The 14,445-nt window shown below is 41.1% G+C and overlaps 1 protein-coding gene across 1 annotated transcript in view; it reads left to right on the top strand.

The window, feature by feature from the left end:
- Positions 1 to 14,445, top strand: part of msh3 (mutS homolog 3 (E. coli)) — a 348,510-nt gene that overhangs the window by 193,112 nt on the left and 140,953 nt on the right. Inside the window, exon 20 of the mRNA XM_070885637.1 lies at positions 6,181 to 6,338. Within this exon, the coding sequence (XP_070741738.1) occupies positions 6,181 to 6,338 (158 nt within the window). The remainder of the gene's footprint in view (positions 1 to 6,180; positions 6,339 to 14,445) is intronic.

Below are 14,445 nucleotides of genomic sequence, written 5' to 3'. Positions count from 1 at the left end.
GGGAGGTGCAATGAGACCTGGGTGTCATGGTACATCAGTCATTGAAAGTTGCCATGCAGGTACAGCAGGCGGTGAAGAAGACAAATGGCATGTTGGCCTTCATAGCTAGGGGATTTGAGTATTGGAGCAGAGCGGTCTTACTGCAGTTGTATAGGGCCTTGGTGAGGCCTCACCTGGAATATTGTCTTCAGCTTTGGTCTCCTAATCTGAGGAAGAACAATTCTTGCTATTGAGGGAGTGCAGCGAACGTTCACCAGACTGATTCCCGGGATTGCAGGACTGACATATGAGGAGAGACTGGATCGATTGGGCCTGTATTCACTGGAGTTTAGAAGAATGAGAGGGGATCTCATAGAAACATATAAAATTCTGACGGGATTGGACAGGTTAGAGGCAGGAAGAATGTTCCCGATACTGGGGAAGTCCAGAACCAGGGGTCATAGTCTAAGGATAAGGGGTAAGCCATTTAGGATCGAGATGAGGAGAAACTTCTTCACTCAGAGAGTTGTTAATCTGTAGAATTCTCTACCGCAGAAAGTTGTTGATACCAGTTGATTGGCTATATTCAAGAGGGAGATAGATATAGCCCTTACGGCTAAAGGGATCAAGCAGTATGGAGAGAAAGCAGGAAAGGGGTACTGAGGTGAATGATCAGCCATGATCATATTGAATGGTGGTGCAGGCTCGAAGGGCCGAATGGCCTACTCCTGCACCTATTTTCTATGTTTCTATTAACTCTATTTTCCACAGTTTTGCCCATTCACTTAATCTATTAATATCTCTTTTTGTAATTTTATGCTTCCATTTACACTGTTTACAATATCGCCTATCTTTGTGTCATTGGCAAACTTGGATATGTGACTCGATCCCATCATCAAAGTTGTTAATAAGATGAATAGTTGAGGCTCCAAAACAGATCTCTGTGGGATGCCACCAACCATATCCTGCCAATTAGAGTATCTGCTCATTACCCCTACTTTCTGTCTCCTGCTGCTCAGCCAATTTACTAACCAGGTCAATAATTTGCCTTCAGTTCCATGGGATTCAACTTTAGCTAACAGTCTTTTATGAGGGACTTTATCGAATGCCTTCTGGAAGTTGAAATAAATAACATCCATAGACATTCTCCTGTCCACTACTTAAGTCATCTCTTCAAAAAATACAATTGTGTTCGTCAGGCATGACCAACCCTTTACAAATCCATGCTGGCTCTCTCTGATCAACTGAACATTTTCAAATTTTCAGTCACTCTATCCTTAATTATAGACTCAAGGACTTTCCCAACAGCAGATGTTAGGCTTATTGGTCTGTAATTCCCTGTTTTCCCCCCTCACCTTTCTTAAATAGGAGAGTGAAATGAGCAATTTCCCATCTAAAGGAATGGTTCTTGCATTGAGATAACTTCAGAAGAGTATAGTTGGGGCCTCTGCAATGTTCTCATCTACTTCCTTTATAACCCTGGGATGGTAATAATCTGGTCCTGGGGATTTGTCACTCGTTGGTTCCATTGTTTTCTTCATTGCTGTTATATTACTTATGTTAATCTTGGTCAGACCCTGTCCCTGATTCAATATTAGTTTCCTTGGGATGTCAGGCATGCTATCCTCTTCCTTTGCTGTAAGTACTGGCACAATGGGCCAGAAGTTCCTGCCTCCCGGGTCCGTACAGAGTGTCTACAGACCCGGGAAGGCATCGCAAAAGCTGGTTTTCAGGGCACAATGCACATGCGCTGAAAACCGGCTTTTCCGATCTGTCAAGCTGGAGCTTGACAGATCCTCCGCATCTCGGGAGCGAGGACATTTGCATGGGCAAGATTGCGGGATTTACTCATATCTTGCCCAGCAAATGTCCTGAAAACTCTTGCGCCTGACAAAAACAGGCGCATAGCCCACTTTTACAGTTTTAAAACACACAAAAACATTGTAAAATAAAATAATAAAAACACATTTTATTGTTAAAAACGCTCCCCACTACGGTAAGTTTACTTTAAAGCACAATTTTAAAAAGTTGTTAAAAATCGGGAAAACATTTTTTTAATAATACATAAATAACTAATTTAAATTAATAAAAATATATGGTGTCTTTTTTCTATTTTTTATTACAGTTTTGTGAGTTTGGGGCGGGGTGGGAAGATCTCATTCATAATAATGGGAAATCCAATTTACGGAGTTCCCATTATTATGAATGTGAACATACTTTACCTTGATTGGCTGCCCAGAGCCATGTGACTGCAGCTCCAACCCTGCGCACGTCCTGACGTGCACGCGCTGCTGCGCAGTCAGTGGAGGCCTCAGGACTGGGAACTCGTGTGGGCGCAACAGGCACAGGTAGGTGCGCATCTTTTTAAAGTTTTTCCCTCGATCGCCTGCGGGAAGCAGCCGACCGGGATTTCTGGGCCAATGTCTGCCATTTCCTTATTTTCATAAGAACATAAGAAATAGGAGCAGGAGTAGGTCATACAGCCCCTCGAGCCTGCTCTGCCATTCAACATGATCATGGCTGATCTAATCATGGACTCAAGTCCGCTTCCTGCCCGCTCTCCATAACCCCTTATTCCCTTATTAGTTCAGAAACTGTCTATCTCTGTCTTAAATCTACTCAATGACCCAGCTTCCACAGATTCACAACCCTCTGAGAGAAGAAATTCCTCCTCATCTCCGTTTTAAATGGGCGACCCCTTATTTTATGATTATGCCCCCAAGTTCTAGTCTCCCCTATCAGTGGAAACATCCTCTTTGCAGCCACCTTGTCAAGCCCCCTCATAATCTTACATGTTTCGATAAGATCACCTCTCATTCTTCTGAATTCCAATGAGTAGCGGCCTAACCTACACAACCTTTCCTCATAAGTCAACCCCCATCTCCGGAATCAACCTAGTAAACCTTCTCTGAACTGCCTCCAAAGCAAGTATATCCTTTCATAAATATGGAAACCAAAACTGCACGCAGTATTCCAGGTGTGGCCTCACCAATGCCCTGTATAACTGTTGCAAGACTTCCTTGCTTTTATACTCCATCCCCTTTGCAATAAAGGCCAAGATTCCATTGGCCTTCCTGATCACTTGCTGTACCTGTATACTAACCTTTTGTGTTTCATGCACAAGTACCCCCAGGTCCCGCTGTACTGCAGCACTTTGCAATTTTTCTCCATTTAAATAATAACTTGCTCTTTGATTTTTTTTCTGCCAAAGTGCATAACTTCACACTTTCCAACATTATACAGCTGCAGCGCCCCGATTCCGGAACCCTCATTCCGGATTTTGCTTTTTGCCGGATTTTGGAACGTCTTTCTGACGTCACGAATCCGGAAACACCCGAGCCCAGATTCGGGTATTTCCGGATTTCGAAACATCAGCAGGTGGGTGTTCACCGGGCGATGAGGTCGTCGGGGTTGGTGTTCGCCGAGCGATGAGGTCGTCGGCTGGAGCCCTGCCGCTGGAGAAGAGTTCGGGCGGGGCCCAGCCGGCGAGGAGGTGTTCGGGCGGGCCCTGCAGCCGGGGAGATGGTCGGACGGGGCCTGTCGAAGAGCTGGTTGGGCGGCCCCATCGCGGAGGGGGTGTTCAGGCGGGCCGGGGCGGGCCGGCGAGGCGAGGGACGAGGCCGGGCGAGACGTCGGGCGAGGCCCGAGGTTGGGCGAGGCGAGGGGCGAGGCGAGGCCCGAGGTCGGCGGGTCTGGATTCCAGTACATTTTACGGATTCCGAACGACCCTGCCACCAATCGGTCCAGATTCCGGAACTCTGGATTTTGGATGCTCAACCTGTACTACATCTGCCAAATTTTTGCCTACTCTCTCAGCCTGTCTATGTCCTTTTGCAGATTGTTTGTGTCCTCCTCACACATTGCTTTTCCTCCCATCTTTGTATCGTCAGCAAACTTGGCTACGTTACACTCTGTTCCTTCTTCTAAGTTGTTAATATAGATTGTAAATAGTTGTAATCAGCACTGATCCCTGCGACACCACACTAGTTCCTGATTGCCAACTTGAGAATGAACCATTTATCCCGACTCCCTGTTTTCTGATAGTTAGCCAATGCTCTATCCATGCTAATATATTACCCACAACCCCATGAGCTCTTATCTTGTGCAGTAACCTTTTATGTGTCACCTTGTCAGATGCCTTCTGGAAGTCCAAATACACCACATTCACTGGTTCCCCTTTATCCACCCTGTTTGACAAATTTGCTGGAATTCTTTGAGGATGTAACAAACATGACTTCCCCTTCATAAATCCATGCTGACTCTGCCTGACTGAATTATGTTTTTCCAAATGTCCTGCTACTGCTTCTTTAATAATTTAGGGAACTTTGGTAAATTACAACCAATGCATCCACAATCCCTGCTGCTACTTCTCAAGACCCTAGGATGCAAGCCATCAGGTCCAGGGGATTTATCTGCCTTTAGCCCCATTATCTTACTGAGTACCACCTCCTTAGTGATTGTGATTGTGTTAAGTTCCTCCCCCCCCATCCCCCCATAGCCCCTTGACTATCCACTGTTGGAATATTGTTAGTGTCCTCTACCGTAAAGACTGATACAAAATATTTGTTCAGAGTTTCTGCCATCTCCATGTTCCCCATTACTATTTCCCCCGTCTCGTCCTCTAAGGGACCAACATTTACTTTAGTCACTCTTTTCCTTTTTATATACCTATAGAAACTCTTGCTATCTGTTTTTATATTTTGTGCTAGTTTACTTTCATAGTCTATCTTCCCTTAATCATTTTTTTAATCATTCTTTGCTAGCTTTTAAAAGCTTCCCAATCTTCTGTCCTCCCACTAGTTTTGGCTACTTTGTATGCCCTTGTTTATAATTGGATACCATCCTTTATTTCTTTATTTAGCCACGGATGGCTATCTTCTTTTACACCCTTTCCTCCTCACTGAAATATATTTTTCTTGAGAGTTGTGAAACATCTCTTTAAATGTATGCCACTGTTCATCAACCGTCCTGCACTTCAATCTATTTTCCCAGTTCGCTTTAGCCAACTCTGACCTCATACCTTCATTGTCTCCTTTATTTAAGCTTAGTACGCTGGTTTGAGATCCAACTTTCTCACCCTCCATCTGAATTTGAAATTCAACCATGCTATGATCACTCATTCCAAGGGGATCCTTTACTAGGAGATTGTTTATTTTTCCTGTCTCATTACACAGAACCAGATGTAAGATAGCCTGCCTCCTGGTTGATTCTGTTACATACTGCTCAAGGTACCCGTCCCTTATGCACTCTATGAACTTTTCCTCAAGGCTACCCTTATCACTCTTATCTTTGTCATCCTTGTTCAAGGGAACGCCTATGATGATATCTTTTTCCTATTATAATTGTAAAATCTTTTTGTGTTGTTTTTGATATCTTTTGCAAGTTTCTTTTCATACTCCTTTTTGTAGCTCCTACTATCTATTTTGTCACCTTTTATTGTTCTTTGTATCTCTCCCAGTCGCCAGGATCTGTGCTATTTTTTGCATTTTTGTACAGAATGCTTTTTCTTTCAGTTTTCTGTTGTCCCTTACCTCTTTCGTTGTCCATGGCTGTTTCTTTCGGTAAGTAGAGCTTTTGCCCCTGGGGGTTGGTGGAAAGCTTTGGGGAGTCAGGAGGTGAGTTACATGCCACAGAATACCCAGCTTCTGACCTGCTTTTGCAGCCACAGTATTTATGTGCAGTTCTGGTCAATGGTGATCGCCCCCCCTTCGCCCAGGATGTTGATGGTGGGGGATTTGACAATAATAATGTCATTGAATGTCAAGGGGAAGTCGTTAGATTTTCTCTTTTTGGAGATAGTCATTGCCTGGCACTTGTGTGGCGTGAATGTTACTTGCCATTTATCAGCCCAAGCCTGAATGTTGTCCAGGTCTTGCTGCATGCGGGCATGGACTGCTTCATTATCTGAGGAGTTGTGAATGAAACTGAACACTGTGCAGTCATCAGTGAACATCCCCACTTCTGACCTTATGATGGAGGAAAGGTCATTGATGAAGCAGCTGAAGATGGGCCTAGGACACGGCCCAGCCATCTCGTTGATTTAGTATTTAAGGATACTTCTAATAGTAAATCTGGATCAATAATTAAAAAAGAACCAAACTAGGATGTAATTAATGAGCATGAATATCCAGGATACGCTTTGAGGCAGATGAGTTGCTGTTGAGCTGTGCACTGATCAATAATTTGTTGGGTATTTTTCAGGGAGATGGACAGAGAGTTATGGTAATTACTGGGCCGAACATGGGAGGAAAGAGTTCTTATATTAGACAAGTGGCACTGATAACCATCATGGCACAAATTGGGTCTTATGTTCCTGCAGAAGAAGCTGTGATTGGCATTGTGGACAACATTTACACAAGGTATGACTTTAATTTCTCAAAATGAGTGAATGCTTTGCACGATAATTCATTTCTGTTGTTTCCCTAATCTCTAATGGGAGTTTAAATGGCTTTCTACTAAAACACTGCCAATAATTGACCTTACCGTGTAGCTAGTACATCTAAAATGAGATCTTAATAATATTTTGAAGTAATTAATTTAGAAACTGATATACTTCATAGAAAAAGGAAATTATTAACTGAATTCAGGGAGAAATTCCTCTGTGTACAATCTTTATCACATTAGGATTGGTTAACACATTTGTGTCAAATTCCTGTGTGTGCTATCTTAACAGTCTTTACTTTTTAAAATAAACAAATTTGATGTGAGTGTGTTAAGCAATGCCCTCGAAGTATAATCAGGATTTAGGTTCATTATCCGGGCCAGGCTGATGAGGTGAACGTCTGTGCCAGTGTGTGCTTCCAATCTTCCCCTCTCTTACAACGAAGGAGAGAGATTGACAAAGTCCAGTGTGATTTTGAGGTGTATTAATCCAGTTCTTGGAAGAAATAAAATCAGAAAATGCTGGAAATACTCTGCAGATCTGTTTTGATGAAAGGTCACCGACCTGAAACATTAACTCTGTTTCTCTCTCCACAGAGGCCGAGTATTTCCATCATTTTTTGATTTTATTTCAGAATTCCAGCATCGCAGTATTTTCCTTTTGTGTCCGTTCTTGGAAGGTGTGGGGCCTCAACAAGAATTGGGTGTAGAAGAATTTCAACGCCTAATTTTTTTTGACCATACAAGAGTAATCAACCAGAATCTGCTTACTCTGTTGTATGTTTTGACACAGGCCCGTTACCAGGTTTGAAACAGTTAGTGATCAGTACTATTGTAAAAAGAGAAATCGGAAGACTGCTCGTGATGGCCAGTATGAGATACGCCTGTATTTAGTTTGAAACAACACATTCCCACAGTAGGTTGATGCTGCAGAAACAACAGTTGATAGCAAATAAATGTGCCAGAAATGCTCAAGCTGCTTGCTGAGAAGACCCAGTAAAATATGGATCTGCTGGTGGGTGGCCTTGGAGAAGCATATTTGGAGCCAGCAGCATTAGCATACAGCTAAACCAGTTTAAAAACAATCTTCGTATACCGGTACCTGAGCATTTAACTGTATCCTGTGCTCACAGGTCAGTGTCTGGAAAGTAACCTTTTATTGTCTTTTTAGCTATAATGCTGGTTAACACATTTCTGCCTTTATGTCAGCTCCTTTGTGCCATTGTTGGGACTGATTGATCACTTGTATTTATTTCAGTGCTTTAGTCTATAAATAAATAAAACCGTGTGCAGGGTTGAGTGTAGAATCCAGCCTTTTGGAACTTGCGGAGTTCGCTAAAAGGCTTTAATCAGTTTTGCATGAATGTTGCTTGTAACATTGTTATAGAAACACAGAGAGAGCTTTTGCTTCCACTTCCCTTTATGGTGATGATTTAGGCAATACCAGATCTGGGAGACCCTTGAAATATTTGTAGCAACAAATTTGTGCCAGATGCACTGTAAAACTTCAATATGCTGGGCAAAACTGATGTTTTGAATTAGTAAAGTGCTTTAAAATCAGAAAGTGGAAGGGAATTTTTCATAGTGTAATATGCACAGTATTATGGGATTCAATTAATATTGGCCTTTTTTCTGTAAATGTAACTGTTAAAGCAAAAGGTATACGCGGGATCCTAGTAATCATTTTTGTGAATGCAACATCATGTTTTAAAATTTATTATAAAGATTGTCATACTGGAGGAGATATAGTGAACATTGTTATTATATAAACACGGTATAATCTGCATGAGTGATGGTAGATATCTTATCAAAGGCCAAAATGCTTTAATATCCTGGCATGAACCACGTGTTCCATTGCTTCAGTTAGGACATCATAATTGCAGGAGCAGTCAGTGTGTTTGCCACACTGATGATTAGTGTGTCATTGACAGTACCCATTACGTCTGTTCCTATTTACCACTAATAACATCATCTTTCTTGGGAACAGTAGAGAGCTATTATATCTAAGCAAATCTATTGCTTTTTCATAAATAAATCCTACCTACTTGCCATCTCACCATATTGCTCAATATTTTCTCTCTGCAGAAACAAATCTAATTGCCTCTTGAACTCATGTCCACTTCCATGGCCGCCTTTGATGATCCTGACAATTTCATGGATGCATATACAAGAACCTGGAGTTCTGCTTCACAACCAGCAATTTGCATCATTGTTCCACTTAACACGTACTGTTTTGGTTGCTTGCTCCCATACTAATGCAAGTTCCAAAAGGCTGGATTCTACACTCAATCCTGCATACTGTTGTATTTATTTCTAGACTAAAGCATTGAAATAAATACAAGTGATCAATCTGTCCCAACAATGGCACAAAGGAGCTGACATAAAGGCAGAAATGTGTCAATCAGCATTATAGCTATAAAGACAATATAAGGTTACGCATATCCACAAGGCCTCCACCTTGCACCCTCTGTAAACAAGCTCATCCAAAACTCTGCTGTCTGTATCCCAACTCACAACAAATGCTGTTCACCCATCACCCCTGTGCTCGCTAACCTACATTGGCTCTCGGTCCGTAAACAACTTGATTTAAAAATTCTCATCCTTGTTTTCAAATTCCTCCATTTCCTCGCCCCGCCCTATTTCTGTAACCTCCTCCAGCTCGACAATCCTCTCAGATCTCTGCGCTTCTCCAATTCTGGTCTCTTGTGTGTCCTCAATTTTAATTGGAACACCATTGGCAGCTGTGCCTTCAGCTGCCTAAACCCTAAACTCTGGAATTCCCTCACTAAACCTCTCCGCCTCTCTACCTCTTTCCAGACACTCCTTTACAACCTACCTCTTTGACCAAGCTTTTGGTCACCTGTCCTAATAACTCCTTATGTGGCTTGGTGTCAGATTTTGTATGAATACGCTCCTGTGAAGCACCTAGGGATGTTTTACTACTTTGAAGGCACTATATAAATATAAGTTATCATCATCACGCAACTTCGTGAAGCCACAGAGATTAGTAGGTTAGGCGAGATAGATAGAATTTAATGCAGAGATGTGTGAGTTTGTACATTTTGGGCAGATAAAGGAGAGGAAATATACACTAAATGACAACATTTAAACAAAGTACTAGAGCTGAGAGACTAGGGTTAAGCCACAGTTTGGATACTGCGCCCTACTTTAGGAAGAATGTCAAGGCCATGGAGAGGGTACATAAGAGACTTACTAAGATGATACAAGGTATGGAAGGTCTTAGTTATAAGGAAATCCTGTGGCTCTTTTCATTGAACAGAGTCAATTGAGATCTGATAGAAATGTTCAGAATTATGAGGGATTTTGGTAAAGTAAATAGAGAAAAACTATTTTCATTGTTCAGTGAGTCATTAACGAGAGGGCATAAAATTTAGATCAACACCGAAAGAACAAAGGGAGAAGTTTGTTTTGCTCATCAAATGCCTTAATAGAAATGGTGGTGGAAGCAGAATTGTTTAAAAAGGAAGTGAATGAATACTTAAGTGAGAAAATTTCAATCTGGTTGCAGTGTTCCTCATTATTTACCTTGCACCCTATTTTGATATCATCTACAAATTTATTTTGCTTACTGTATCCTCAACCAAGTCATTAATCTCTTAATATATTAAAAGTCTGGCACAAATTTCCTATTTCCTGTAATGTCACACTTTCACCATTGCACTTTGTTGATTGCCTTAAAGTAAAATAGCAATCTCAACCCACTTGATAGTGCATGCGAAGCCCCAGCAGTAAATTGCCCACAGTTTGGCACTGAATTGACTGTCTTGTTCAGAGTCAAATTAGTCTGTGTCTAATCTGTTGCTCTTTTTGAACATGGGTACCACAATCTAAACTACTAGTTATTCCTCGTAATGATTATCACTGCATCATAAAGCTCCTCCCTCGTCTTCTTTAGCACGCTGGATAAATGCCATCCAACTGGTCATTTAACGTTTTGGAGGTCTTTTAGTTGTCAAAGCGAACTCTGATAGCAGTTACTCATTTAGCCTGGGTTACCTCTGTTTGGGGACAGCATGTTGCTCATTTATTCCCTTGTGAACACTTGGAGGAAGTAGTATTTCAGAATGTTTAATATCTTGTGCTTGTCATCTGTTTCAAGATCATTTGTATCATTTATGGTTCTCGATCCTTCTCCAACTACTCTTTCACTACTTAATACAGAACAAAAACTTCTTCCTATTACGTTTTGTTTCTACAGCTGAACTTTTTTCAGGATCATCCTTTTAACGTGTTTCTACATGTTCATATTATTAATCCCAATGATAATCCCCTTTTTCCGTGCAGGATATTTTAGATGTAATTTTTCCTCAATTCATTTTAGATTTGTGGACACCATCTATGTAAACTGCTAAACAGCTTTTCTGTATCTTAGAATATCGTGATGACCTCTCTAATTTAGAATATAAACACAGTACTTTGGTTGTATCAATGATGTGCGTCAGTGTGTGAAAAACTTCAGTATATGTTTCCACTGATGAGGGAGACTAGAACTATGGGGCATAATCTTAGAAAAAGGGGCCACCCATTTAAAACTGAGATGAGGAGGAATTTCTTCTGAAGGCTGTAAATCTGTGGGATTCACTGCCTCAAAGAGCTGTGGAAGCTGGGTCATTGAATATATTTAAGACAGAGATAGACAGTTGCTTAACTGATTAGGGGTTATGGGGAGCGGGCGGGGAAATGGACCTGAGTCCATGATCGCATCAGTCGTGATCATATTAAATGGCGGAGCAAGCTCAAGGAGCCGTATGGCCTACTCCTGCTCCTATTTCTTATGTTCTTATAACAGGTTTTAGAAGTTTTGTCACTCACTAGCTGTAGGGCAAGTTGCTACAGCTGAGGTAATGGATGCTGTGTGTCCCAGTTTGCCAGAAAGTATCAAGATTCCAGAGCTATTCCCAGTTGCAGCATTCGTAGTATTGTTGAATAATGAGCACAATGAATTTATATTCAGTTTTCAGACACTGCCAATGATGAAGCTCCGAAACCTGTTTAAAAAAAAAAACAAGCTGTTCAGTTGCCATGGCTCATTTCCAGCCCTGTAGAATAATTTTGCTCTGACAAACTCCTTCAGGTCTTGTTTCTTGATTGCATTGGCTGTGTAGATTAGGTAAATTATTGATTCAGTTATAAAAACAATTATAAAATAATTGCACCTTATTGCATAACTAATTTGCTATGAAGCTGTAGACATTTTTCATGAATTTATAGTCTCTGGCGATAAGAATAAGAGTGCTGTGTAAAATTGTAACAATTTGTGGAGAGGTAGGAATTTATTGGGGTGGAAATTCTAGTCAGAGGCTTCCTTTGGACGAACCCCTCCGACCCGAAAATATTTTGCCAAAATACCTGGTGGTCACGGAAGCGCCTTCGATTCCGGTCGGAGACTTTCATTCGATGCGCAGAGTACGGGGAGACGACTTCCCTGTAAATACAAAAATGCGTAAGTCACGTGGGCCTGGACCACCAATCACTAGGTAGTATTCTCATTGATAATACGGGAACTCCCTTTTTATGAGTTTCCATTACTATCGATGAGAGAACCCTCCTAAAACAAGAAACGCAACATAATAAATTTTTTAAAAACCTAATTTAAAATTAATTGAAATTAAAGTTAATTAAATGTTTTAGAAAAAAAAATTGGGGGGAATTTTTTTTAATGTGGTTTAATAGGATTTAAAATAAACTTACCTGAATGGACAGGGTTTTTAACATAAAAATGTATGATTACATTTAATTTTTTTATGTTTTAAAACTTTTACGCTGGCAAAAGTAAGCTATATGCCTGCTTTTATCAGGTGTAAATTTTGAAGGACATTCGCTGGGCAAGAGATGGGCAAAAAGCCCAATCTCTCCCGTGCGAATGTCCTTCTCCCGGGGATGCGGAGGATCTGTCAAGAGAAATCTTGACGGATCGGAAAAGCCGGTTTTCGGCGCATGCGCATCGTGTCCTGAAAACCGGCTTTTTGCGAGGCCTCGCCGGGTCCGTGCACACTTCGTACGGACCCAGCGAGGCCGCAATTTTCGGCACAATATGTTTCAACTGTTGAAGTAAATTAGATGCTAATTCTTGTAAGAATTGCATTTTGTCCTTTTTTCACTCACTTTTAGCAAAGGAATTATTTCATAAAGAGGGATGGATGTTATGAATAGTGTGAATTGGTTGTGTGATATTCCCCACAGGATGAAAAGAAGTTTGGGTTGGGTGTCTGGCAGGGCTAAAAGATTGAAACTTTTTTCTCGGTTGCCTGCACTTGGAGTACTGCAACCAGTTCCTTTGCATGGCAAAACATAAAGTTGCTCTGGATAGATTATGATCCCTTTAGAACTAGGTGGGGAGGGATTATGACCCATTGGTAAAGTGAACAAGCACCAGGGCTGGAATGAGGAAGGAGCAAAGTCTTGCTGGAGTACTCAGTTGATCTATGAGGGAGGGATGGATGGACGCTGGAGCAGTTTGAGCAGGTGTACATGGAAGGAGGTGGAGTTGGAGTACACTGAGGGGAGCACATACAGGCTTGGAAGGGAAACATAGGCTTTTGCTGGCTCCTTGTGTAGAAAATACAAGAAGAAGGGCGAGAAAAGACAATTGGACTCACTAAGCCTGCTCCATCCATTCAACAGTCTTGTGCACTGCTCACCCATGATATCTCTTGGGAGAGGCAAAAACAATGGTGAAAAAAAACTAGCCAATTAATAAAAAAACAGTGGGGAAATTCCTCTGACTCGCTAAGGTAATCAAACAAGCTCAAGAGACTGGTTGCTCATGAATGACTCATGACAATTACAACTAACTAACAACTTAGCCCCATAATTGGGAATGCTTTCTTCACTCAGGAACTTGCCAAGTTTGTTTTTACAAGTACTGTCCAGAGCACAGTGACTGTATGAAAAGAAATACTTCTGGCATCTAATCAAATTTTTGACTATGTATTTTATTGGTATGATTTCTGGTCCTACCTAATTGAACTATATCCAAGACCTTCATCATTTTCTAAATTTGAATCATATCCTCTCTAAACCTGTGTTTCTCCAAAGTAAATAATCGTAACTCTTGGTGCCTATCCTTTAAGATTTGGTCTTGTCATGGTTGTTTTCCTCTACACTCTATCCAGAGTGCCTTTATTTTTTTACTATGCACAGGAACCAAAACTGTTTGCAGTACTCCAAGTATAGGCATATCAGAGTCTTGTGTAACATGAGCAAGGTACTTGTCGTTTAATGCTCAGTGGTTTTAGGAATATAACTTAAAACCCAATTTGCTTTCCCTATAGCCACTTCACATACCTTGTGCACCTTTAATGAGTTTTGGTTACTAACCCAGTCTCTATCTTAATCTGTTAACTTTAGCAGATAGTCCTATGTGGTATAAATATGCCTGAGGTCACCTAACACCAGGTGCATGACACTACTTGTCCATGTTAAATGACATTTTACACACATTGGCCCATTCACTAACTTGGCTAAATTGCACTGGAAGCTATTGATTTCGTCGGAATAGCTAATCCTGCACGCACTATTAAATTCACACATAATAAAAATCATTCAATTTAAACCCTTCTCTATTCATTAATGAAAATGATAACTAGCAGCCGACCTAGAACTCTGTGAAACTTAGCCCATACCTTGGCTCCCATCAGATACATTTCTATTAATAATAACCTTCATCATAAGTGATTTCAACCAGCTACCTATCCATTATAATAACTGCCCTTTAATCCCATCAGATCTAATTTGTCCCAAAAGCAGTCTATGCTGTAGTTATCAAACCATTTTTTAGAAGTCTGGTGTACAACATCAACAATATCATCATATAATCATACACCATTCTGGCCACTTCCTCAGAGTACTCCCATCAAGTTAGTGAGGTAGGAGTTATGCTTCCTAAAGCCATGTTGAGTATCCCTTATAAATTCTCCAAGTCTTGATATATCACATCCCATAAGTGTGTTCCAACAGCATCCCTAGTACCAAAGTCAAACTTGTGTCCCTATAATTTTTAGGGTTTAATTTCTCTTTCTTAAATAATGGAAGCACATGAGCCACCTGCCAATCCACAGGGAC

This window comes from Pristiophorus japonicus, chromosome 1 (assembly GCF_044704955.1).
Source record: "Pristiophorus japonicus isolate sPriJap1 chromosome 1, sPriJap1.hap1, whole genome shotgun sequence".
Classification (NCBI taxonomy): Eukaryota; Metazoa; Chordata; class Chondrichthyes; family Pristiophoridae; genus Pristiophorus; species Pristiophorus japonicus.
The sequence above is the reverse complement of the archived record's forward strand: the minus strand, read 5'-3'. Positions and strand labels throughout refer to the sequence as shown.